At 29.5% G+C, this 27,026-nt stretch overlaps 3 protein-coding genes across 5 annotated transcripts in view; 2 read left to right on the forward strand and 1 right to left on the reverse strand.

Annotated features, from left to right (window-relative positions):
* LOC145746363 (SMAD family member 5-like) overlaps positions 1-26,458 on the forward strand; it is a 65,405-nt gene extending 38,947 nt beyond the window's left edge. Inside the window, exons 2-10 of the mRNA XM_082564635.1 lie at positions 17,826-17,895; positions 18,275-18,435; positions 18,695-18,866; positions 23,257-23,386; positions 23,824-24,092; positions 24,402-24,623; positions 24,811-24,971; positions 25,182-25,277; positions 25,406-26,458. Coding sequence (XP_082420761.1) covers positions 17,829-17,895; positions 18,275-18,435; positions 18,695-18,866; positions 23,257-23,386; positions 23,824-24,092; positions 24,402-24,623; positions 24,811-24,971; positions 25,182-25,277; positions 25,406-25,549 — 1,422 coding nt within the window. The 5' untranslated portion in view covers positions 17,826-17,828 and the 3' untranslated portion in view covers positions 25,550-26,458. The remainder of the gene's footprint in view (positions 1-17,825; positions 17,896-18,274; positions 18,436-18,694; positions 18,867-23,256; positions 23,387-23,823; positions 24,093-24,401; positions 24,624-24,810; positions 24,972-25,181; positions 25,278-25,405) is intronic.
* LOC145762747 (uncharacterized) lies at positions 646-9,277 on the reverse strand. Its single transcript, XM_082574679.1, has 7 exons — positions 7,826-9,277; positions 7,662-7,725; positions 4,852-5,932; positions 4,557-4,698; positions 4,038-4,085; positions 3,566-3,688; positions 646-3,245 (listed from the first exon to the last, which is right to left on the reverse strand). The coding sequence occupies exons 1-7, from the start codon at positions 7,904-7,906 to the stop codon at positions 2,994-2,996; spliced, it is 1,791 nt and encodes a 596-aa protein (XP_082430805.1). The 5' UTR covers positions 7,907-9,277; the 3' UTR covers positions 646-2,993.
* LOC145746320 (uncharacterized) lies at positions 11,127-16,964 on the forward strand. Of its 3 annotated transcripts, none has more exons than XM_082564584.1 (19): positions 11,127-11,175; positions 11,382-11,532; positions 11,620-11,706; positions 11,769-11,873; positions 12,251-12,403; positions 12,515-12,597; positions 12,724-12,857; positions 13,080-13,225; positions 13,326-13,424; positions 13,508-13,639; positions 14,021-14,220; positions 14,678-14,861; positions 15,077-15,178; positions 15,297-15,398; positions 15,493-15,627; positions 15,713-15,837; positions 15,935-16,001; positions 16,060-16,153; positions 16,220-16,964. In XM_082564584.1, the coding sequence occupies exons 2-19, from the start codon at positions 11,410-11,412 to the stop codon at positions 16,438-16,440; spliced, it is 2,292 nt and encodes a 763-aa protein (XP_082420710.1). In that variant the 5' UTR covers positions 11,127-11,175; positions 11,382-11,409; the 3' UTR covers positions 16,441-16,964. The 3 variants fall into 3 exon arrangements, with proteins under 3 accessions (XP_082420710.1, XP_082420718.1, XP_082420725.1); XM_082564592.1 differs by having other exon boundaries at positions 16,100-16,153; positions 16,220-16,401; XM_082564599.1 differs by lacking the exon at positions 16,060-16,153 and having other exon boundaries at positions 16,220-16,401.
* Positions 26,459-27,026: the final 568 nt, after the last annotated feature.

The raw sequence follows: 27,026 nt of genomic DNA on the forward strand, positions 1-27,026 counted from the left end.
CCTCAATAAACGCAAAAAACAGCCAGAAAAAAACGACTTTTAAAAAAATTCAGCGTAATATAAATATTTTAAAATCTACTTTTTAGAATAAAAAATAAACCAAACGTATAATTATCGTGCTTAATTATTCTTTGTGTTCAAGTTAGACATTTACCTAACTGTAAACTAAACAGGTTCGAATAAAAAGCTTTAAATTTGTTTGTTTATGTAGAAGACAAATCCCTTGCGGTATTTTAACACATTCTGTAAATTTTTTAAATCGTTTTGGTATTTTTTTACATGAGTATTTGTTTTGGTTTTCGTATAGAAAGGCCCATAATTGGTTAACTTTATTCAAAATCGTATTTATAACATGCTTAAATGCAAAATCCGATATTTAAACAGCAAATATGTTTTTAAATATTGATGTTTTTAACTTAGCCATTTTGTATGCAGCTTAAACATAAATCTCCATTGAGACAAAATCTATATTTCATACCGTTAATCTTTTTTTGAATTGTAAACAATTTACTACACCATTTTGTTTTGGCAGTCTATTAATCTATTACTTGCTTTTTGATAAAATACTGCTTGTGCATGACGCAATGCTTACCAATCTTTTCTGCCCTAATTGTAATAACAAATAATTAACACAGTGTATAAATGACAACGCAATTTATTTGGTAAAAAAGTGAAGTTTTTTTTATCTTTTCAGAAAACAAACAAAACATCTTCAATACAACATAAAACATAATTCACGACACTTTGGGCTACACCTTGACACGTGACCTTATCATTATTACGTCACAAGTTCGTGAAATAACTGTGACCTTTATTAAACGTACAAAGGCAACAAAGTAGAAAGAAAAGGATATGTGCATAAGGAAGGAAAAATACAAATAAGTTTTTTTTCAACATGCTGAACTTTGTTTTAAAGAGTGTGCGAGTTGTAAAAACAGTTTCAAGAAAAAAACACAAAATTTTTGATAGATTTTTAAGAGAACTTAAAAAAATGCCCCAACGGTAAGTAGAACATGCAACAAAAAAAAGGGAATACGTGAAAACACAAAATTCCGAAAGTAATATATTTTGAGGTGGTGTACCACATTAACATAATGTTAAACTGTACTATTTAACCAAAGAATGCCTAAATAATTTATTTTTAATGTCAACTCCACGTCGAAAGTTTGATTTTAAAATTTTTGTGCTTAAAATAGCTTCGTAATTTAAACAAGGCGAATAAAGCGTATCGTACGTTTGCCATCTGGTATACACGGATCTTAGGTTAACTATGATGCTACGGTAGTTAAACATTAAAGTTTTAAAACAAATGACACGGTCAACATGCCACTTGTTTAAAATCGATAAACAATTTTCACGTATTTACAGCTTTTGATTATTTTTGATGACGTTTGCAAAATTTTAACGCCGTATTGTTAACTATGCAAAACGCTAGAGAAACTCTATTATGTGTAAGTAATAGTTAAACCGGAATTGTTGTACTCGCGCCAAGGTGAGTTAAGAAACATTAGAAAAACAACCGTAAAAAAACAAGGTAAAAAAGGTTTACATATACGACAACAACCCTGAAAAACGCGAGAGAAAAAAACTACACTAAAATTTATTTATTTTTCTGTACAAAAATGGATAACTAAAAAAAAACGCGACGTAGAGTAAAAAATATTTTGCTTTGAGATAACGCCTTCTTTGGAACTTAAAACGGTCATTAAATTTATAATTCTCAATAAAAAGCACATCAAATAGGAGATCTACCGACCTTAAGAGCGACTTTCCGTAACGATTACATTTCTAAACTAAACAAAAACCGGCCAACGATAAAAAATGCGTTCAAAATGAAACGGCTTAAAAACTTTGTAAAGACCTTAAATCCTAACATACAGCCTTATAAACTTGTACACAATAGTTAAACCTGAATAGGTCAAAAGAAAACGTGTTTTAGCGGATTTCGCGCCAAAATCGCCACAAAAAGCCGTGTTAAGAAATAGTCAGCGAACCACTTTAACATTAGAACATCGAAAATTACGCTATATTATAAACAGTGGTGAGCGATGGATATTACCCACAGCATCGTAATAAGGAAATTATCGGGCTTTCGACATCCTAAGTATATGGGCAAACAAGGGCTTTTCTGTTAAAAATAGACGCCGTAAAAATCACGCAACCGATTTTGATCCATTTAAAAAAAACTGAAATAACAAGCTTGTTGGTCGCTTTTGTAAATAACATTTACCCGAATAATGTCGTTAACTTTCTTGTAAACGTAATGCGGTCCTACTAAACAAACTTGTTTGTATTTAAATAACGGTATTACCGAAAACAAGGAACAAAAATAAGATTGCAATCTCTAATATCCGCTATAACAAACGAAACGATTTATACAAAGTTTTGATATAATTTTTTTTATGTCGATTTTAAAGGCCCGGTAACGTTTTAATTTGCCTTCTTTTGGTAAATAAACGCGTTTTTATTTTAATGCTATAAAATAGTGTTAAAATTGTAAATTGAAAAAAAAAATATGCGTAAAAAAATTTCTAAAGATCATTTTAGTTCATTAAAAATGTTTTAAAATTAATCGAAAAATGGTTTTACGCAACTTAGATATAATATAGAAATTTAAAGCCAAAAGTAGCACAACTAAAAAAAAGTTCATTTACAAAAACAAAAAATGACTTAACTACCAAATTCAAGTTATAGGTTGTTTTAAAAAAAATAAATTATAAAAATATAGGATCCAAAAAAATAGTTTGTTAATTCAATTGGTCGATTGTGAATGGTTTAAACAAAATAAAATTTTTATAAAATATTTACAGGGCTTATGAAAAGTCAAAACGTCTTTTATTTAAAAAAAAAAGCTGCCTTGATATAATGTATACCACCTTAACATATAGCCGAACACTTTTCTGTGCAACACAGTTTGTCCAAAATCGCCATTTATCCAATACTTTTGTTCTACAGTGATGTTTACTTTCATATCTTTCGGAGAATGTTGTTTTTTATTCATCTAATTCGCTATTATCATTTTCGATTTGATTTAAGTCCAGGTCGTTGCATTCCCGCACAAACGCGGACGCCGAGCCCGCAGATGCGGTCCCGTGTTCCTCCATGTTCGTGATGACGTCATCGTTGTCTGACGTCACCGGCGGCGGCGTCGTCGCAACTCGCCGGGCAAAGGACCGCGTGACGTCACCGACTCCCATCGCGAATCTGACGTCACAAGGTGGAGAGGCGGAAGCAATGGGTTGCAACTAAAAAAAAATTTTTATTAATTTTTTTTTATCATTGGAATTTTGAAATTGATTGACAATATTTTGTTCTATTTAAAAAACATAAGTTACTTTTTAATTACTTATTAATTAGTTTATTACTATTATTAGCTTATTATTAACAGCATTGATAAACATTATTTTAAAATTTTGTATGTATAGCAAACCTAAAAGCTTATTTTTATTTGTTAGGAAAATCTAATTTGTAAAATCTAAAATATATAGAGCCACTTCCATAACAAAAACATCCGCATTGTGTTACTCAATCAAATAATGTTATTTTTTAATTAAGACCCGCCAACCTGTTTCTTTCGTGGACTCTCCGCATTAATTAAAGAAGGAAAAACGGGTTTCACTTGCTTTAGATGGCCTAGTTCTGTCGACAGGGCCGGCCAGTTGTTGGCCGCGGTTTCCAGTTTTTTCGTCTGTAAACAGGAAAGTTGTCAAACTACCGAGAAAATTAATACGTTCTGTTGTAGAGCAAACATAACGGCTCTCGCATAGCGTATGCCATATATTAGACACACATAGTTGTAATTACGATGTTTTAACGATAGCATCGTTATCGTGTATACTAAGCGTTAAAAAAAAACACTTTAGGTTAAATAGTATTAAAGAAATGGAAAAATGATCGGCTGTATTTCCATAAAAGTAGGAAATAAAGGAAACATATTGGCGGTAACTAACAATTACAGCCAACTTAAATCGAATACCATATAAAGTTTTGTTTGGTATTAATACCATGATGATTAATAATAAATCGTTTATTCTTACTTGATCGTTTGAATGGTTCTCGCATTTTGTCGGTTTGTTTATGGACGTCTAAAACAGAAAAAATCACAAAGTTTACATTTTCCTTTAACCTTAAATATTTAACAGAAAAACATCTAGTATTAATCTTGGCCAATCCTATAAACGACTAGTAGTTAGGTCGTTTAGTTTTTCTAAATATACAATTTGTGACTCCGTTACAAACAACTTAATTAATATCAAAGCAACCGTGCTATGTGATTTTATACTTAAGTGGGCATAAAATTTAAAATAAATAGCATTAAACTCGTGTGAAAAGATTGGCAAAACGCACGGGGCATGACTTTGTGGCATTAAGTGTGACCAAGATTTAAAGATTGTAGTAAAAAAGGTTGGACTATTATTATGGGGCACAGCAAAAACAAGTTTTGAAAGCACAATGGCATGTAGGTGTAACAAAACTACTTTATTAAAACATAGTAAGCCTATTTTCTAGCCAAAAATCACAAGTTAGAATAAATGTAATATTTATTTTAAATTTACCTGTTTCATTTTAGCAAAATCGAGTGTTGGTCGTATATGTCGTCCACCATGCCTTCGTTTGCTTCGAAATTTCTTTAAATTCAAATCAGAGGGGTGTGATTGGCACCGAGCCAAACCACTTTTTTGAGTTGAGTGAAAATATCTAAAGCAAAACAATTTAATTTAAAGAGAAATTTAAATTTTTCCCAAAAGATACTTGAAATTTTAAGTGTACATTTACTAGGTATTGTTGTTTTAAAGACACATTTACATAAATAAAACAACTAAACAAGTTTTTTTTTACAACTCTACTCACCTTCTATCGAGTTCTGGAGTAGATGTTGGAGTATACTCAATACTCTCCCGATGTTCAAAATCTTCCGAAAACGAAAGACTTCTCTTTGTTGCAGAGAGACCAGGGTGAGCAAAATTACGAGAATCATTCGGTTTTGCGGATGATGGAGAACTGTGGTTGCAAAATGGAGAGGACAACGGACTAAAGCTCGATTTTTGGTAGCGACCGGATAAGGTGTGTTGGGATGATAAAAAAGTCCATGCCCCACCCTCTTGTTTAATCACAGTGACTGATGCGGGACGAGGTATAGGAGAAGCGGGAGGGGTTAGTAACGAGTCTTGTGTCGCCGAACTTTCAGAGTTCAGGCTTGCACCATCCAGAGATCTGGAGCAATCATGAAAGGCACTGGAAGAGCCCGAAGCGCGAGCAGAGTAAGCTCGGCGAGAGGACTGACGGAGCTTTTTAATGGGCACCCACACCCTGGATTGGGGTGTCGGTTTCCATGACAACAAAGAAGGCGATATGGAATGATTGGGAGAATGTAAGTCAAACAAATCATCGGGCTCTGATACTGAACGACAATGTCGTTTATTTGGTGGAATGTCAGTTGTAAAGCAAGGTGAGTTACCAGGTGCAAAATTGCTCTTTTTAGGAGAATGTAAAGTACAACTCCGTCCTATTATGCTTGGAAAAGTTTCTGATTGTTGGGATTCAGAGACAGTGGACAATTTGTGCTCATCTAAACCAAAATCTGGTACAAAACTAGAGGACTTGTGCATTAGTGACCCATGCCATTTATCCGGTTTGTTTGAGGAAAGACCTGCAGAAAAGATTTTCTTTGGAAATCTGTGCACAGAATTCTCATGCAGATCGTACAAAGTCGTTAAAGTGTTTTCGCTTGGTTGGGTCTTCGGAAATGCCGTCGGGGCCACAGTGGGGCGTCGAGTATTGCGCTGACATGCAACTCCCACTATTGTCCCCGATGCACCAGAAAAGGGGTTCTCATCTAAGTTAGGAAATGAGGTAGAAGTGGTGTTTGAAGTGGGTACGACATACGGTGCTGATGTAACTGAGGAAGGTGGCATCCATTGTACTGGAGGCTCTGAAAAATACAACAACAAAAAATTGGAAAAACAATTTAATTAAGACAGCATTTTTTTAAAAAGTTAGTAAGGTACTAATTAATATAGTGTAAACAATAGGGTTACAATAAATGTCAGTGGGACACATTTTTTTAATAACATTTATTTTTTATGAGGAGAACTTTACTGTTGTTTTTTTTGGGTAGGTAAATATGTTTGCGGTTAGGAGAACAATAATAAAAAGAGCCTGGCAAGCAAAAAAACATGTAGTAAAACATATCAATAATTAATTAAGTCTGCCAATTTAAGCACAGAACTATCACTTCAAATAAAAAAGTTATTAAAAATTCTTTTTACTTTACAAGTGGGTACATTGTACACAAAAATATAACAAAGCTTTTATTTCAAAAAGTGGAACAAATATTTTATTACCACTTGTTTATTTATAGAAATACTAGCCTTATACCTAACTTTTCGTAAAGTGTAAACAGTATGATGAAAACAGAAAGTGAGCTTCTTCTTTGGTGTTAAAGATATCACATATTTTAAGAAATAATATGAAATTACAGAAGACTTCGTGTCGGCCACATTCTCAAGAAAATTTATCGGAAGCCTGTTAACCCTTTACCGATTACAACTAAAATATTCTTTAAATACATCCAACACAAATATGGGCATTGTGAGACAGTGTGTAGGCAAAGAGTTGAACTCTGGCATATTACTTAACACACTAGGGTAAAGAAAACAATCGAAATCTCTAAAGAGTTCAGAAACCTAATCATCATGAATGAATGAAATCGAATTACCCAAAGAAATCAACGTGCTACGCCAACAACAAGCAAGCTTGGAGATCCACTATAAAGCTATAGGCTTGTTCAAACATGAAACAAACAGGCAAGAAAAACAATATTCAATCTAGCTATGCTGGTTGGGTCACAGTATTAATTACAATGTAGCAAGTATGTTACCTACACACTACATTTTAATTGGGTCACACATATACACACCACTTGTAAACTCACAATGACAATTTGATAAAATAATTTAATTAGTTCTTGAAGATTGTAAATATTTATTAGTGATTTTAAAAATAAAGTTTATATTTACTTTTAGCCTACCTTTCACGGTTAATTATGTTTTCCAACAAGATAAAAAAAAATTCCTTTTTTTAATATAAAGGGGATACCCATTTATTTGCCAATGTTTTTGAAATGGCCAACTGATAACAGTTATATAAATATTCAATATTAGCTGAGTGCTACAATGAACAAATATTAGGACACATATTTAAGGTGGTTAAACATTTTTGTCAATTTTAGGCAATACTCTAGAGAGTATTAAAGAAATGTTAAGTAAAGGCCAACATCTAAATAAAAAAAATATTTAGATGCCATACATAAAAAAGATAAATTAAGTGTCAAACTGTCATTGTAAAATATATATTTGGCAAAGGCAACGCCTTGAAATGTAATTAACTTTAAAAGATTAATTACCTTTTCATGGACAAAGCAAACACATTTTAAATTTTTACATTTACCAACTTTCATATTTAAATTTGTTTGCCTGTAAAAGTGTGTTTAAGATGTTGGGCAACAATATTTGTCGTAAATTATTATTAAAAAGGCAAACACATTGAAACTTTTAATTCTTTTATGCCCACAACAATAAAAGAAACTCTTTGAGACTTATCGATTGTTTGGCTTAAAGCCTCAAGGAATTTACAATAAAAAAATATTTTTATGAGATCACCTTTTGTTGAAAATGAGGTAGAAATTCTTGGTGTTGATTTTGCTTCAGCATTGTGACTGTGATGCTGTGAAAACAAAAAGAAATTAAAATACACACTTTTTTATTTTTTAACACATTTTTAATAAACATAACAACAGTTGGTAAAAAATAGAAATTTCATGAACCTGTTCAAATGGAAAAGTTCGATCATCGAGTCGCAGTTTTTCATTAATATTATAGGAGAGCTGTTGCACTATCGCAGACATTGTTTGGGTGATTAAAAAAGTTTCTTCAGATTTGCTTCTTGTCAGTAACAGGCACTTCACTTATCGTATGAGGGCTTTTTCAGGGTTTATTTCGGTTTCGTAAGAGGAAAGCAGGGCCATCCACATTTCCAGTTCCTGGCAACGAAAAGAAAAAACCCAACTTGCCTTTAATCTTCTGTTAGCTCAACAGCTAACAGAGTAGTTCTACAGACCTACCCTGGTTTATTTTTTTAAACAACACATCAAATTCATATCTATTTGGCTTACAAGGAAGCTGTAACAACAAGAAAAATATACATTTGGATTTTGATAAAAATAGATTTAATATTAAGAGAAAATATATCTAAGTGGCCCTTTGTTACTCATGGCCACATTTTTACCATTGTGCAAATGTGGCATTGAGGTAATCATTGAAAATGAAATAATCAGATTTTTTAATTAAATTTTTTTATATACATGCTCATTGACAGTCATTTAGTTTATATTATAGGTCAACAATGTGCTTTACATTTTGTCAATATTGATTAAAAAGAAAAATCTGAAGTGGGTAAAATCGAAAAAAAAACATCAATAAATAGAACTGCCGGTAATAACAAAGGCTGACATGGTTACATTCCCAAGCCTAAGACAGATCATTAAACAAGTACTATTTAAATTTGCTTAGCTGGAAAAACAACACAGAAAAGCCATTTGAAGAACATGGCAACCTGCCATTAAGTCAATTTCATGTCATTTTGAATCTCACAACACAGTTGAAGCCTACTTAACAGGGTTAACTTATCAGGTTTTTGGTCATATAAACACAATTAAATCAATGATTAAATCTAAATATTAATATTTCAATTGAGGGCCACAAGTATTATAAAAACACCACTTTGGGGTAATTATTAAATTTACGAAAGATTGAGTGTAGTGGCTAAAATATTTAACAAATTTGTACACGTGATAAAAATATTAAAGTTTTTGACAAACTACCCAGATCTTCTGTATGTAGTGGTATATATATTGTTTTTAAATTAATATAAATTTTTGATCCAAATAAATACATTGGGAAATTATTTCGTTTAAAAATTTCTTTTAAGTCATTTATATTTCATTTTTTATTTATTCTAAATTTTTATTGCTGCTGACATAAAACTTAATTTGGTGAAATTCCATAAAATCAACCACTATTAATAACAACACTCTGCCATATGTCAATTATGTGCAGCTACTCATTATGTAATCAAAAAAGAAAAAATAAAGAAACAATAATGATTTTAAAACTCACTTCCTTGAATTTAGAATGAACAAGCATCGATTAAAATAAGGGAAATCCTACACAAAACAAAGTTTGCTAAATTGAAATTTTTTAGCCATGTGGTTAGTTAAGTTTTGGAAATTTTTGTTAATTTTAAATATTATATTTTATTTCATTATTAAGTTTTATGTTTTCCTTTAAAGCAAATTAAAAAATAAAAGTTATATACCAAACTTTCTGTTGAATTACATTTTACAATATGTGAAATTTTAACCACTTTTTTTTAAGACTATGACTTTTTTGATTGTAACTTCATATAAAATACTCAAACCAATCTAATAACATCATGAAGTTACATTTTTTTAAACCCTTAGCATGTACAAGAAATTTGGGTATTTTAATACATTACTATCAGATTAATATTTATATATACTAATTATATTTTAACAGTTAATATTACAAAAAAAACTTTTTAAATCTTTTTAAAAAAAAATTGTCATAGCAAGAATTCTGCATGTGTGTATATATATTTGTTACAATGACATGAGAATAGTTATTTGCAGCAGATCAGGGCCATTAAATATTAAGCCATCTGCCAATTTCCCAAATAACATAAAATAGTGCTAAGTCAGATAATGAATATGTCACTACAAAAGTAAATGCAATTAAACTGTTACTTAACCCCTTAATTAAAAATTTTTAAAATGACACAAAGATTAAAAACAAATTTATATGCAATAGAGGGCAAAAGTTTTTAACTTTATCTGCATGTCAATTTCTTAAATCTGATTATATCATTTTAATACAATATTTAATTTCTAGTAATTGATCTTAATCTTATAACCTTTGTTATATGTAGATTTTCAAGTTAGTGCTTTACTCTTGGCTATTTTAAGAGGCCTTATGTTTATATTATCTAATACATTGCACATATGCCTTAATAGTAAATTACGGCGGAAATGATGACGTCATCTATAGTAAATATAAACAAAAATTGATGCATAATAATTACACATTCGAATAACAACAGCATTACCTGAGCTTTGGCTGCAAATATCAATAAATATACAACAACACAGCAATAAGTTCTAAAAATACCTCGGTTAATTAAGGAACAATCCACGGGCTTGAAACGTGCAAAATCCCGTAGGATTTGCCTAAAGCGCTACCCTACCAAACAAACCAAACATCGCGTAAAAAAGAACGTCGTCAGAAAGAGAGAGGCAATGGTTCGTAGTAAATGAAGCCGGTGACCCGACCGGGGTCAAAATAAGTAATCAATGAATTCCTGTTTTTATTTTACTCGGTTAATAAATCAGTTTAGCTTACAAATTTGTAAGAAATTAAATACAGACGTGATACAAAATATTTTTTATTCTTTTTGATGTGTTTTAATGTTATATAGGCCCTACAATGCTTTTATGAAAGATGGTGCGAATGGGACTATTTGGTGCCATGTGTTCAAGCAATGGTACAAACAAATTAAAATACCGTTTATTATAATTAAAATATAAAAAATGCCTTAAAATGGTTATGATAAAATTATTTAACTGAAAAAAGTTTACCTTTGTTAACATTCCTGAGTTCAAATCGGTTCGAAGCACCAATGTTTAAATAACTTTAAAAATCAGAAGAAACATTTCTCTGAAAAATTAAATTTTTAAAACAATTTTGAGCTTTAATTAAAAATAATTAAATTTTTAGTTATGTTATTAAAACCCTAATTCGTTTTGTTAATAAATGTTTAGCATGTGACGTCATGAGTTCTGCTCCAACTCCATTCAGGTATGTTTATTAGGCAATTCTATTATATTTAAATAAAATAAATAAAAAAACATTCTGCATAAAATTTAATTTGTCGCATATGTATTTTAGTTACATATAGATATTTGGTAAATTTTTGTTTAAAATTATTCAAGAAAATGCGCCACCGAAATAAAATAATATTTCTCATAGCGATGCGCTTCTAGTGGTATGTTATGATGCTAAAAATCAAAAACATGACAAGTTCCAAACTGCTTTATTAAAGGTATTATTTTGGAAAAACACATTATATTTCTGTAATTTTTGTTAGTTTTGTTAGACTTTAATACTCAAGTGTTGTAGTCAATTTTTTTTTGAGTTAGTAAACAGTTATTAAATTAGGTTTATTTGAAAATGTTTTTTATTTTAAAAAATTATTTAAAAATATATATAATTAATTAAATGTTATTAATACTTTTATTATTTTTACAGAACAGTAATCAGTACAGATAAATGAAAAATGGAATGCGTGGGGAAAATTTTACCTGAGCAAATGGTAGAAAGAATAAATTATTTTTATTTAAATGAAATGGAGCAGTTACAAAAGCAACTTTGGGAACATCGCCGCATCTGTATTTTACAAGTATATAAAATGTTTATGTATACATTTTTTTGAGTACAAAGAGAAAAATTTTTAAATCAAGAATTTATATATTTTTTCAATTTTTAGGTCTTAAAAATCATTTTAACCAAAATATTTTTGGAGAAAAAAATGAAAGAGTGTGAATTTGTTTGTATTTTGGAATCAGCAGAAAAGGTGAAATATATATTTTTATATCTTTTTTAAAAAATTTAAGCTATATATATTTGTTATTTCAGAATTTGGATGACAAATATTTTTCTTCCAAGAGCACCCCATTAGAGGTAAGTGAAGATAATAAATTGGAAAACTTAACAGATTTGGATTTGGATGTTAATTCTATGGTAAGGGTTTATTTGATTTTTTTGTAATTGGTAATATATTATTGTGAAGTTGTATCTGGTTTTTAATTTTTTTTAAGTTGACCAACACTAGGTTATACATCATTAAGTTATTCATTAAGATTAAGTTTGTATGCATATAAAAACCCGCAGTAAATTGTAGTGATAAAGCAACTTGGTTTAACTATGTAGGGTTTATAACATCTGCCAAGCTGAAAACCAATTGGCAGATAAATAATCAGACAATATCACTAAGTCAGATTTATTCAAAACTGCCTAAAGCAGCTTAAGACTAATTCAGTTAAAAATTTTTTTTTTATGTTTATGAAGGCCTTTTTAAAATTAAGGATGAATTTAAGAAGTTGTTGCATTTTTTACAGACAAAAAGTTTATTTACACTTGTTACGAAATTTGTGGATAACATAGAACAATATGTGGACAACAACTATATTTTAAAAATTAAACCTGTTTTGATTAGTGTTATTACCATTGTTGAATCGGAAATACATAAATTGTTTAAATATGAAACTAAGGTGTGTTGTCAATTTTTGTTTAATTATAGGCTATTCTCTTACAAAAGGTACTAATTACTAAATTTTGCAAGAAAATTTTAATTTTTAGTACTGTTTGAATTTTATTTGTAGGTTTTGGTTAATATCTACAATGAATTGATAGTTACGTTGCAGACTATCAACAGCAAAAACTCGGGACAATTTGAAATATTATTGTAAGTGCTAACAATTTACATAAATTTTAAATAAACCAAAATACCTAGCTTCATTAAAATGCATTTTTATTTAGTGCAATATTGATACAATACCAACATAAAATTTGATCTTCAAACTATTTTTAGTTCCTACTCGAATTTTATTGAAGCAAATATGAAAAAACTACTGGATTCCAATAAATTGTCTAAAGAGGTTGGTGGAAGACTTAATCAAAATGTGAGAGAAAAATTTGAAGGAGTTTGGGAAGATCTAGATTCAGGTTATATTTATTTTTATAGGCTCTGATTTCTATTATAGACACAAACAATTTTGTTAAACTATTACTGGATATTTAGTCATGTTTTATTAAACTATGGTTTGGTCAAAAAATATATATATATTTTCAAAACTAAGTTTTCAAAAAATATAAGTTACTTCAATTAACAACTATGCAAGTAGTATATATATATATTAATATTTCTGATTAAATTTTTGTTTGCAGATATTAATAAAATTGGAGCAAAACATCTTCACAATATTTATAGTAAAAATAATTCAGAGCTAAACCAGTTGGTTGAACTTAAAAATCAAACGCTACAAAAATTATTGGATAATTCAGATTCCAGTAGCCTAGAAGATTTCATTAAAGTATCTAGATTATTATTTTTACAAGATTAAGTAATAAAAACACTTTTCTTCATATTAATTTTTTTTTAATATTTTATTTTTAAATGTAATTATGTTTCAGAGATATTTTTCAATTGTAATTCAATTTCGTGCTCAAGAGCTAACCAAAATTTTTGAAAACACAAAATATACGAATAGTGAGATTCAAAAATTGCAACAGGTAATTTAACAAACTTAAGTGGGTTGTAAATTATGGGAGTTTATTTTTTATTCAAGAAAATTAAAATTTATTTTACTTTAAAGGAAAGTAAATTTTCTATGTTGATGAACTGTGAAAAGATTAAATCAGAATTTTGTGCGTATTTAGTGTTGAATAAATCACTGAATGATTATAATGCAAATGAAATATCTCAACAACTTGTGTTTAAAATTAAGGTAAAAACTTTTTAAAATATATTGTATCTTTAAAGAAAATATTATAACAATCATGTGACATATTTAGTTTATTTAAATAAAAGTTATTTCTGTGTTTTTCAACTATTTTATTTAATTATTATATTCCTATAAATGAACAAATTTAATTTGAACAAGTTGTTTTTACTATAATTTAACAAGTTACAATGTAACTGTAATATATATATATTAGCTATAGCTATATTTAAAAAAATATTATATGCAAAATATTCAATATCTGCAAAACTTTGTTAGAAGTAATCTTGATCTTTTTAATGTCAACTGGTGAATTAATTAAAAATACAGCCCTCAACCAGTGTTTATTATAATTTAGTCACCCTCAGATATTTTTTTTAATTTTAGAAAGCAAGTGAAGATGTTTCAGTAATTGAAAAGGTTCAAACGAAATTAATTGAAAACGAAATTAACACAAGGTTAAGTTTAAAGAAATATTCTGATTCTTCTGAACATTTTAAGGAAAATATTTTACTGGGAAAAGTGAAAGCAGATGAGTTAAAAACTATTCAAAAAATTCTTGCTGAACAAATTGATTTTACTAATAGGTAAAAATTATTAATTTTTAAAGTCTTGCTTAACACTTTTTCAGTTTAATAAATTGAGGATCTCTTCTTTGGTTTATAGTTTATATATTTTGACAAATTTTTATAAATTTAGTTCATTTACCAATAAATTCTACACCTTTTTTTTTTTTTTTTTTATTTTTTTTTTGTATATCTTTATCCTCGATGTGGGAAAGTCGAATGCGCGACTTAAACATAGAGTAACATCAGTTACTCCGACCCAGTCTCGAGTTGCCTGTAGCAGTTTGGGATATTATATAGATTATAATTGCCCAAAAATTATACAGCTGATTAAGTGCTGGCTCAGCAGGAGGTCATACCGTTTATAGCGCCTTACTCAAGGGCGCTACAGCATGAGATCAGTGGGGATTGAACCCATGACCTCATGTGTGGTGTAGCAAGTGTTCTTATCACTACACTACGCTTATATTTTTAACAGTGATTGTTCATTTATTTTCAACGAGTACAATGCTGTACTGCAAGTGTTTTTGAACAACATAAGTCTATCAGAAGCAATTGATTATCATAATTTGGATTCTATTGTAATACCAAAACAACTTAAAATTCTGACTCTAGCACGGGAAGAAAAACGGTTGCAAAATGAAGACAACATTTGCCTTATTGTAATATTGCTTTCACATTTCTTTTATACATAGGTCTAGTTTATAAAAATTAAAAAAAAAAATTGTCTTATTATGGTTGTGTGATGTATTTGTGAATTATAAAAATATCAAATAACTAGTTTTATTCAATGTTATTGGTTAAAATGTATATATTTTTAATTTATTGCAAGTTAATGATATTTATTATTTTAAAATAGTTTTAATACTTTTATCAGCAAAAAGGAATGGTGGAAATAAGAAATAACATCTTACAACAAAATGAAGAAACTTGTGAACAAACAAGTTTAGAAAATTTTATTAAAACTGAAAATTTAAGAGTAAGTAGCGTATTAATTTTTACAGATCTTTGTAATACTTTTTTATTTAAACTAGATAATTAATGTAAAATATTGTATGTTGTTTTTAGTACTGTAAAAAATTTTTTAAACTATACAGAAAGAAATAGTATATGAAAGCATCGCAAGCAAATTATTAGATTATCGCTATCCAAATTTAAAAACGAAAAACCAGCAGTTAAGGATTTTCGCCAGTATAAAGGTAAAAATAATTTATTTTAAAAGAATTTTAGAATAAAATTAATTATATATTTTTGTTGAGTATGAACTCTAAAAGTCATTTGTTTATGTTTAAGGATTTAATTTATGCCAAAGTAATAGAGAATGGGAAATTGTACAACAAGGAACTCAAACAGTTGTATAATGATTATATTGCCCAATCAAATTTCATTGCTAAGGAGCATATACAAACTAGGGATATTGGCAGACAGGTAAGATTTATTATTTGTTAATTTGTTATAAACAGTTGGTATAAGGGCTGGTCATTATTACAAAGTTTGATATTTTTGATTGTAGGTAATTAAAGATCTGCTGATGTCTCATCACCAACCTGAATTTGCTGATGTTCAAAATAAAAACACAAAACAGACAAAGAGTGCAGCAACTAAAAATACAGATATTATGAATGTTAAACTACAGAGGTATTTCAAATTTTTTTAACTAGAGTTATTGCACTAAATATATACATTTTTATTTTTTGACTTTTTTTACAAGAAAATTTATCTAAACTATTTTTAGAAAAGTTGATGAAATACGAAGCCGAAAATCAGAGGAAAAACTTAAAGTTAAAGAAAAAACTGAAAATGTATGCATTTTATTTTATAAAGTTTATGATGTGATTAATATTTGTTAATGTTTTTAAGGTTTTTGACTATGCGATATTATGTAAAATTACGCTTATAGGCAAACTTACTAAAAGCCAAATGCTTCACTCTGTCAAAGAAGGATTGGAAGTTGGTTAGTAAAATGATTTTTATAAATTGTGATGTCTTCCTTATTTTTTCAATAATTTTAAATTCTTAGCTAACATTGAAGAAAACTCAAAAAAGAAAATTATGTCTGAGTTTTCAAGAGTATGGGTAAAAGTAAATGGTGAATTTCACAAACCAAAAAAGGTCACACCATTAAAAGAAGGCCACCCTGCAAAGCCTGCTAAAGGAAAAAGAGGAAATTTACTTAATCGGTTAGCTCGTCAAAAATTAGAATCTAATTCCTCAAGCTCCACTTCCTCTGAGGAAACTTGAATATGCTATTACTACACATTAGTTAAATAAGCATTTTTTTTCAACATTAGTTGTTTTAACTTTAATCATGTTATACCATAGTTTTATATTTACATCTTGCACAAATGCATTTTAAATAGCAAGTAATATGTCAAAATTTGATTCAGCACTGTGTGTTAGGCTTTTTTGTTTTATTAGCACAATTATGTTTATTATTTAACCATGTTTCGTTGAAAATACTAGCAAAAGTAACATTAATGTTGTATAAATTAAAAAAAAAATTAATCGTAAGTTGGCGCCGTTGATTCTTTACAGCTATTAAGATTTTGTTGTTCACTTTTTGCAATTTAATTCTTTTAGGTTTTTATTTAAATATAAAAAATAATTAATTGTTATTAGTAAAACAGTAAATTGTTTTTACGTAAGCGATTACTATTTACTGACCAAAAATGTTCATGCTTGTTATAAGTTAAGAATTTCTTTGTTTACTAAGTTTGAAGCAACGCAGTTGTAATGTAATTAAATTTGACCATGAAATTAAAGATAAATTAACAACAAACAATTACTTTTTTGGCAAGTGTTGTTTGTGTCGTATTAAAAATATAAAGAAGATAATTGTGTTTGCTCGAACGCGGAAGAACACAAAGAGTGAGAGGTTACCGTGGGTCAGGAGACACTTTGTCGCCGCGAAAAAGGGAAAAAATGGAATCACAAATTTTACGCAGGTTCTATTTTTGTTTCGTTAAAGTTGAACAGGCGATTACTCATAAAGCAAATAAAAACGTGCCTATTTTTTGTCAGCCAACTTTTTTGTTTTTGCTGTAAGAATTATCAATTTTAAAATGTATGCCTATGTTTTGTATATATATTAGTGGCTCAGCATTATTTGTAAGAAAGTACAAAGTAGCAGAAGGTTATTTACAAACATTGATACTAGTCTTAAGTCTAACATTTTGAAAACACCTGATAGTCAAGCTAGATTGTCTGATTGTGTACTAACAAACTGAAGTAGTTTTATGCTGTTAGTAATTGTTATTCTGTTAAAATTTAAGAAAGTTATTGAAAAACAAATTTAATTTCTTATGAACGGTGAAACATTAAATTGGTATATGGGCAATTGGTGTGCATTAATGCTATGTCTGTATGTTTGCATAGTTAATAGTCAGATAGTCTGGATAGTTGATAGTTTATAGATCATAACTAAGGAGCTAAACCTTACCACTAAATTTGATTGCCAATGCTTAGTTAGTTGGGCACAATTTTTAAAAAACATTTTATGCATCTTTGCCTATTGCCTTAAAATAAAAATTTAAATATTTTATTATAAAGGTTTTAAAATTAAATTTATTGGTTGATAAATTTACATTACTTAAGAAAAAAATTATAGCCTGGTATTTGGACTTGGAAAAATGGCAATGACTAGTTTATTTGGATTCACTAGTCCTGCTGTAAAAAGACTTCTTGGTTGGAAACAAGGTTTGTTATTGTTGATTTATTTTATTTTAATAATTATTATTTGGTACAGTGCATAGATATAATTTATTAAACTATATAAAGTGGAATTTGTACAGTTTTATTTAAATTGATAAAATTGGGTTTATTTTTGTTATAATGTCATTTTTAATCAGGCATTTGTTTTTAAATCTGTAACCTGATTAGTTAACTATTTTTAAAAGAATAGGCTATATATATACATTTTAAAATTTATTAATATTGGTTGTTTGTAAAAATGAATTGTTGTGTATAAAATATTTAAACCACTCAAAGTTGTTAAAAATATAAACAAATATATATATAATTTATTATCGCAGAGGCGTATTTTTTGCCTCTATTTATAGTATTTTTATATTTAAAGGAGATGAAGAAGAAAAATGGGCCGAAAAAGCTGTTGATTCACTTGTTAAAAAACTAAAAAAGAAGAAGGGCTCAATGGAAGAACTGGAGAGGGCTCTTAGTTGTCCAGGGCAACCAAGTAAATGTGTCACCATTCCACGATCACTAGATGGAAGGTTACAGGTACAATAAGACTTTTTCAAAAACTCTATTTATCATGTTTATCTAATTCAATTTATGCTACAAAGTTATCATTTTTAGTTATAGATGATATTTACTTTTTCACTTTTTGAATAATTTGGGGTTTACTTCTTTTCTTTTGTAAACATAATAATGGTTATTGTTGTTTTTTTGTTGTTAATTAAATTAAAACCAATTAGCACAAAAAATGTACCGTGCCCTACTCATTAAAAATCATATTAAAATTAACAATAAATTTTAGGTATCACATCGTAAAGGTCTTCCACATGTGATTTACTGTAGAGTGTGGAGGTGGCCAGATCTACAAAGTCACCATGAGCTTAAACCGCTTGACATCTGCTCTTATCCTTTCGATGCAAAACAAAAAGATGTGTGCATCAATCCGTACCACTATAAACGTGTGGAAAGTCCAGGTATGTAGTTAAACAATATTGTATTGTTAAAATTTGACTTCAAATTTGATTTTAAAATTGCTTTAGTTTTTTAAATAAGAATAGGTATAGGTATACTATGTGTGGGAACATTTCTGCCTTATTTTTTTGTTTAACAAACCTACAATTTTTATTTTAAAGATGTATAGCTAGTGTATAATTTATTTTTTTTGCCTAACATGTTAAAATAAGTAAAGCTTCCAATTCATAATAATAATATAAACTATAAACAATTTCTATAAATGGCTAAAAGTACAGTATTATGTACTAGGTATATAAATATGTTAAAGAAATTGGTTTGTAATTATCCAGTAAAATTTAATCTTCAAATCAGATACTTTTGTGTAAATAAGAAGTAGATATCCTTTAACAAAAAATATTTTATATAAGTTTCTATAAATGATATTTGTCTATAAAAAAAAATTTCTGGTTATACTTTCAATCTTTATTACCAGCTTAAACAATATTGGTTTCAGAAAAAATTTACTTTCACAAATTTTAAGTGAATTAAGAGTTTAAGTAGTTTTCCTGCTTGTTTTGTTATGCCCACTCTCAGTTGGTTTCCTCTCTATACCAGTTTATGGCCAAGTTTTTTTTCTTTTCCAACAAGGAATTTTGCTTCCAGACTCTCGCAATCGATTTTATTGCCCAACATTTTTTTTAATAGTACAATGGACTGTTTTTAATTGCTGCATAGTAAAATATTTGTGACACATTTATATTCATATTTTTGTATGTTATAAAGTGTGATTTAATGGTGTACAATACAACTGGATTAAAAAAATAATTTCAGGTTAATTTGCTTGAAAAAAGGGTTGTTTACAAATTAAAATGTGTCAAATATATTTACATAAAATAACAATGGTATTTTGAATTAATTAGTTTTATTGTTTTTGGTGGCAATGTTTTAATTAGTAATTGTTTGTGGTTTCCACATTTGCCTTCTTTCAGCTAGTAATTTGTCTTCAAATTTTGATTTAAAATCTTGAAAAGCTTGCTTAGAGTTTTCTGTCGCTTTTAATTGAAAAGTCTCGATTTCGTTTTGACACCTCTATTGTTCTCTCGCGAGATTTTCAAGTGATTGTTACGGGCAGGTTCTGGGTAACAATAGACGACAGAAGTCGATTTTGACTTGTTTATGTTTCAGATTTGTAAAGCCCGGTCTTAACTTGCAATTCCAAGGCATTTCACAAATCCAAGTTAAACATGCGTTGCTATAAGATGTGGTTTTACGCCGATCATACACTTTAATACTTTGTTGTTGTTCAAATTTTTTTTTTATGAATTATATTTTTCCGGTTGGTTTTGTCTAAAGTTGGTTCTGGTGATATGTTTATGAAAGTGTTAACATATTTAGTATTGTCTTTCCACGGGAACCCATCGTAGGCGTGTTTTAAGCCCCCTTAAACACGATCTCAAGACCTCGGTTTGATGGATTGAGATTTACTCGTTCAATTTGTTCTTAAACTTTATTTCGAGGCGACTTTTCCGCGAAATTCCACTTCAAACGCGTCGGGAGAACTGGTTGCTGTCTCAACAGCCTGTGAAGAAAAGTTGCGGCAAAATGACTCAATCTTGTGCTTGTTTTTGTTATTATTATAACTCTAAACAAATACACTGGACCCGATAGCGTGTAATTGTGAAGCCGGTCACGTGGTGCTGGTTTGGCGGGGCGTCGCAACTCGCGCAGAGCGTCGTCGTTTGTTTTGTCATTAGCTTTCATTATTACGTCACGAAAGCGCTTTTGTCAGTCGATTAGATGCGACTATTATGTCGCTCGCTCTGGCGCCGACAGGATCGCGATTGAAGGCCGAAAGACTATCCTTAACTGGTTGGCTCTAATTGCGCGATGTGTGCATGTTTCGTTTTACTGGTAGCGCCACTAAGTCTGTCTTATACCCCGATTATAGGCCCACTTTTGCAGTGCCTGCCGTCTTATGTGGCACAAGTGTAGTAATAGGGCGCGGTAGGGTAGCGGTTAGCGCGAACTTTTCTTAGTTGGTCGTGCAATTTACAACCAATTCACGATGCTATCTCCATGAATTAAATGTGATTTTCTTTTAAAACTTGTCAAAGTGTTTTCAAACTGATTACTCACGGCCAATTTAAAATCACATTACCCCGATTTCGATGTCGTGTTTTATTATACCCGATATTAAATATTTGCCTTCTAAAACTATTTGCTCACGGGTCAATTATATCCGCGTTGTAACACCGTTCGATTATTAACACATGGTTACTCTCAATATTTGTTGAACCCTTTACATGCCACATACAACAGGAAAGCATACGCTCGGTAGCTAAAGGGTTAAAGCATGATCGGTATATCGCCTCCTACTTGAGAATTGCCAGGAAAGAACGAAACCATATCACTTGTTCCCAGCTGCATACACAGCCAATCACACCTTCTTATTACTTCCTATAATGGCTGTTCAGTGGCTACGTTCAAATTAAATTAATGGCCTTTTAAGGGGATCGCTTATTTACTAGATCGTTGTTTTTTTCGAGCATAATAAATTTTTGTGTTTTTAATTCGCGAATTCCTTTCTCTCTCATTAAATCGAAATTTTGAAATAACAAGATTGTTGACCTTGTTTTAACTTTACGTCAGTTGTGCTTATTTAACCGTCCCGTTGTTTTTTTACATTTCAAATCTGACATTTTAAATTTTTTTACAAAATTTTTATTTTTTTAACATTTTATTTTAAAAATCGTTGAATTTGATTCGACAGTGACTCAAAGCATTCGGTTATTGTGTGCTTTATTGCGACGATTATCCTTTATTAATCACAATATCTTATGGCCAACAAGTTTATTTTGGAAGCGTCATAGGTCACGTGACCCTTGTTATAATCCTTATCACAGCTGTACTTTATATTCGTGTTTGTGTTTATAGCGAGCATAGGCGTTGTGTCGTGTGTGAATCAGGGTTATCATTTTTTTTGTCAAACAACAAAAAATGATAATAAAATTTTTATTTTAAATACACATTTAATTAACCCAAAAATATGGTACTTTTCCTACAAATTTTACAAACGTTTAAGATTTTGCAATATTTAAAGGGTTAAAATAAAATAAAGTACCAACTTTTTGCTATTTTTTGCTGTCTCAAAAAGTTAACCTTTTTATGATCGTAATTCACATTTAAAAATTATGTTGTTTTAAACTACCTATACGTAAAGCTGGATGTTTGTAGAGTTGCGCCCATGATTGCCAGATTATCATCCATCATATAAGCTTAATTGCTTACTCGTGTTAGGCACAGCTGGTAACCAGCTTGTGTGTATGTTACGTTTACAACTTTCCAAATTATCGACATAACACCCTGTTATTAAAACATACCGAGATTTTAGATTGAAATGTAAGACACTTGGCAATTGTGCGTTTTTAAATACGAAAAAATAGAGTTAATTAAAATATTGAAAGGTTTTTTTTAAACCAAAACAAATTATTTTAAAAGAAAATAATTCGTTATTTTACACGGAATTTTTTTTGTGAACTGTTATCGTTACGCGGTAACCGGCACTCCTTATTTTTATATTAATTCACGTTGCACACTTATTATTTTATACCGCAATCAAGTGTTTTGACATCTTTTAAAACTGTGATGACGTCATATATTAGGACGATTAAAAAAGAAATTATTTCCATTCCAAATGTATTTTAGAGAAATACGCTATTTATTAAAAAATATTTAAAATTGTTATAGTTGGAAAATTGCTTTTATTTATTGTTGTAAATTTAAATTTTTCCTGTTGAGTTTGGTATTCAAGGAATTTTTACCCCCTAGAATTTTAATAGAATTGTCATGACAACGATTATGTCACGTGTATAGAAATAGTACGTTTCCTCTATAAAGCAACCTCGAAATTTCAGCTATGTGTTCGTGGTATTATAACATCGCCCCAGCTGTTAGAGTGTTAATTTGATCAGCATTTTCTTTGATCAAAGACAGAAATATATTTGATTTTTCGCTGATTGAATCTGAAAGTCGTGCTTTATGTCAAATAATCGCTCAATTACCAAGCTACGGTTTTGCTGTGGGCGTTTTTTGATTAAATTTTATTCGATTTTCGACACATTAATCAAAATTAAATTGTATGGTTTTGATAGAGAAAACGTAACTTCGTATATAGTTAACCAACTCATATTCATTAAAGTACTTTGAATTTTTTTTTGGAATGTTTGAACCTTATTTTAAAACTTTGTAAAATATGTAAAAAAAAACGCATAATGATTAACTTTTTAAAATATCAAAAACATTTTAAAGTGTATTAATTGAATAATGTTAAAAATGAATTTACCTAAAAACATTTATCTATATTTAATATTTATATAATTGAAATAACTTTTATGATTTTTTTAATTTTAGTTCTCCCACCAGTATTGGTTCCACGTCACAGTGAATTTGTTCCAACTCATTCCATGTTGCATGGTAACAACCATAACAACCACATATCTCCTAATGGTAACTTTGGAAGCAACAATGGTGGATATAACAGGTAAAAAATAAAGTTTGGATTAAATGTTATACTATATTTTATGGCTGTAAAGAATACCATTGTTTTAGACTAGAATCTGTATATATTCACTTAAATAGTCAATGGCAGCGTGGTAAAGTCAAAGGAACACTTGGCTTTATTATATGATGTCCTGGGTTTAATACCCACAGCTTTCATGCTGTAGTGCCCTTTAGTAAGGTGCTATAAAAGCCAGATAATCAGCAATTATCAGGCAATTATAATCAATAATATCCCAAACTGCCAAAAGGCAATCCCAAGACTCGATCGGGGTAACTAATGTTCCTTTGTGTTTAGGTCGTGAAATTGACCTTCTCACATCAAGAATAAATAAATATTAAAAAAAAAAATAATCAGGTTGTAAAAAACAGGTGTTTGATCAGTTTTATCATTAGTAACAACTTTTTATTTTTATTTAGATCTGGACCCCCAGTTAACCATGCTAACATAAACCACCCAAGCCCAGGTTCTCCTTTTGGGGGTTCCCAGGCTTCGGAAAACATGTTCTCGCCAGGGAATTACCCCAGTGGCCCTAGCTCCCCAGATGGGTCAATCACTGGGCCAAGTTCACCTTATAACCTACCTGCTGATACCCCTCCACCAGCATACATGCCACCGGAGGGTGATAAAGGCCCAGAAAGTATGGAGACAAATCGTCCGCCTATATTGCCGAATGCGAACAGAAATGGTAAAGTTTAAAAAATCATTTCTGGGATGTTCAAAATAAAAAAGTCATATTAATTTAGAAGTTTCGATTTTTTTAATTGGTTTAACACATTCAACATTAAATATATACAGTTAGTACATTCAAAATTAAATATATATTTATATAACACATATTGTTATTTAAAAAAAATACCTTTAACTTAAAATACTTACGTGTATGGCTTATTCAGTTAATCATTTACATAGACTTGAGTTAAATCAATAATCTAATCAATGGTTTAAGTAAATTTGCGAATACTTGAGTATTTTTTTTAAATTTTATTTTTTTTAGATGTCCAGTCAGTACCTTACAGTGAGCCAAACCACTGGTGCACTATTGTGTATTACGAGTTAAATAACAGGGTCGGTGAAGGGTTTTCTGCTGCAAGCACCCAAATTGTTGTCGATGGATTTACAAACCCTTCTGCAACATCAAATCGATTTTGTTTGGGGCAGTTGTCCAATGTAAATCGGAATTCGACTATTGAAAATACAAGGCGGCACATTGGAAAAGGTAAAAGTTATAGTTTCATAATGAATTTTTTTATATTTTAAATGATTTTTTGAATATGATTTCAATTTAAACATGTTTTTAGATAGAACATTTTAAACGCTGCTATTAACTAGAATGGGAACTAAACTATCTAAAAGAAATAGTTTGATTTTTGTTTAAATTTAAAATATTTTGTTATCATTTTTAGGAGTCCATCTTTATTATGTTGGGGGTGAGGTGTATGCAGAGTGTTTGTCTGATTCGTCAATATTTGTCCAATCACGTAACTGCAATTATCATCATGGATTTCATCCCACAACTGTGTGTAAAATTCCACCTGGTTGTTCCCTAAAAATTTTCAACAATCAGGTAAAAAATTTGTGTTTGTGTTTTTTTGGTTGAATGTAAAATTTATTGTTTTTGTGATTATATATAAAAAACTAATCATTTTTTACAATGAAGTATAGCAATGCATTTGACATTGGTTTAAGTCAACTTATAGCTACCTGATAATACTCATGGCATTATAAATCTATGTATAGATGAGTTTGTTTGATTATACTGATTTTTTATATTTAGGAATTTGCTGCACTGTTATCCCAATCTGTCAATCATGGATATGAAGCTGTGTTTGAACTAACCAAAATGTGCACAATTAGAATGAGTTTTGTCAAGGTAAGATCATGACATCACAAAAATAAAATATATTTACCAATATATCTATATTATTCCATACTAGCATAAATTTTAGAAATTAAAGTTTTTTTGGGGGGGTAAATTTTAAACCCGGCTTAATTTTTTAGGGTTGGGGTGCTGAATACCACCGTCAAGATGTCACATCCACCCCATGTTGGGTTGAAATCCACCTAAATGGCCCCCTACAATGGCTTGACAAAGTTCTTACTCAAATGGGTTCACCAAATAACCACATTTCATCTGTTTCATGAAATTTTTATTATTGTAAAAACTGGATTTTAATTTTAAAAAGTTGTTTTTCAAACAATGTCATTGCCAAGAAAAAGGGTTACTGTCTAAAAACAGATAAAAAATGTCTAAAAACAGGTCTTTACTGCTAAGGTCTGTTTTTTCAGTCATTTATTTATCATTTTCTTTAAATATTCAATGGGTATTTTTTCATTTGTAATATTGACATAATCAACAATATACAGTCACTATTATTGTTACAGATTAAATTTTATTAATCTCTTAGTGCAAACAAAGGAATATAATTTGCAATTTATACTTAAATATCAAGTGACTTTTTTAACATATTTTACAAATGATTATTTTAATTATCTAATCAAATTATCACCACACAACTGTCTGTATTGCTTTATTCTAGTAACTTTTTTATCAAGTGCTTTTAGATGTGATTTCTATGGGATAATTTCATATTTTTAGAGAAAAAATGCAATTTTATTACTTTTTAATTTAGGGAACTATTTTTATTACTTTGCATAATTGGTGCTGTCAGTTATTCTGGGTGTTAGCTTTAAAAAAATATATTCACAAAGTAAGTATTAAATTAAAAATATTTTCTTTTAGTAAAGCCTTAATCACAGTCTTTTAAATAATTAAGTTTTTGCAAGAAATGCAAAATTTTTATTTTCAATCTTGGAAAAACTTTTTATTTTTATTGTTTTTTTTTATATTTTTGCCTTAATTCTTTGTGTTCAAGTTCAAATTACTGCTTGTAGTGACTTTTCAATGTCTAAAAACCATTTTTTTTTCATCTTAAAGTTTATATTCAAGATTTGATAACACGGCAAAATTTTTTTCTTACGTTTTGCTTTGGTTATGATAGCTTTTAAGGTTTCTTCTCGTTACATTGTGTCTAGATTCCGTAATTGTATTTTTAGTATGACGTCACGATGTAACTGCCAAATAAAAGCAATTTTCACCAAAAATGTCTGGTTATTTTAGACAGACTAGTAAGCTGATTTTGTACATTCCATTAAGTATTAAAAATATCTGTCAGCAATACTTATATTTAGAACGGTATTGGGTATTTAATAATACCAAGATTAAGGGCGAATATTAATCCATTGGTTTTCCCCAAACTTAAAACATTTGTATCCTTTAGACTACCCAATAACAAGACCGGTATACACTTCCAGTTATGAGCATAAAAATATATCATTTATGTTCCTGTGCGTCGCCCGTGGTCTTAAGAACGTTACAAAACATGGCACTAGGTTTGCTGCGGCGCAATTTTAGTATCATAAAAAATCGAACTAGGACGCTTGAATACACACGGTATAGAGAAAAGCCTTCACGCTATCGCAAAGCTCTATTCTCTCTAAGGACTTCTCTATCGGTTAATAATTATTCAAGCTTACGTGTATGCCTAGGCTTAAGTTATACGCTACACAAGAGTAAGATGTGAACAACAGGCTTTGTCAGACACTTAAAATCTTTTCATAA

This window comes from Corella eumyota, chromosome 1 (genome assembly GCF_963082875.1).
Source record: "Corella eumyota chromosome 1, kaCorEumy4.1, whole genome shotgun sequence".
In the NCBI taxonomy this organism is placed as follows: domain Eukaryota; kingdom Metazoa; phylum Chordata; class Ascidiacea; order Phlebobranchia; family Corellidae; genus Corella; species Corella eumyota.

Bases quoted from the DNA above. Each gene is read 5' to 3' on its own strand.
- LOC145746320 (XM_082564584.1), top strand. From the start codon at position 11,410: ATGGAATGCGTGGGGAAAATTTTACCTGAGCAAATGGTAGAAAGAATA. The intron at 15,179-15,296 runs GTAAGTAGCGTA...TAAACTATACAG, and splicing joins TTAAAACTGAAAATTTAAGA to AAAGAAATAGTATATGAAAG. The intron at 16,154-16,219 runs GTTAGTAAAATG...TTAAATTCTTAG, and splicing joins CAAAGAAGGATTGGAAGTTG to CTAACATTGAAGAAAACTCA.
- LOC145762747 (XM_082574679.1), bottom strand. From the start codon at position 7,906: ATGTCTGCGATAGTGCAACAGCTCTCCTATAATATTAATGAAAAACTG. The intron at 4,699-4,851 runs GTGAGTAGAGTT...GTTTTGCTTTAG, and splicing joins ACTCCAGAACTCGATAGAAG to ATATTTTCACTCAACTCAAA. The intron at 3,689-4,037 runs GTAAGAATAAAC...TCCTGTTTACAG, and splicing joins AGAACCATTCAAACGATCAA to ACGAAAAAACTGGAAACCGC.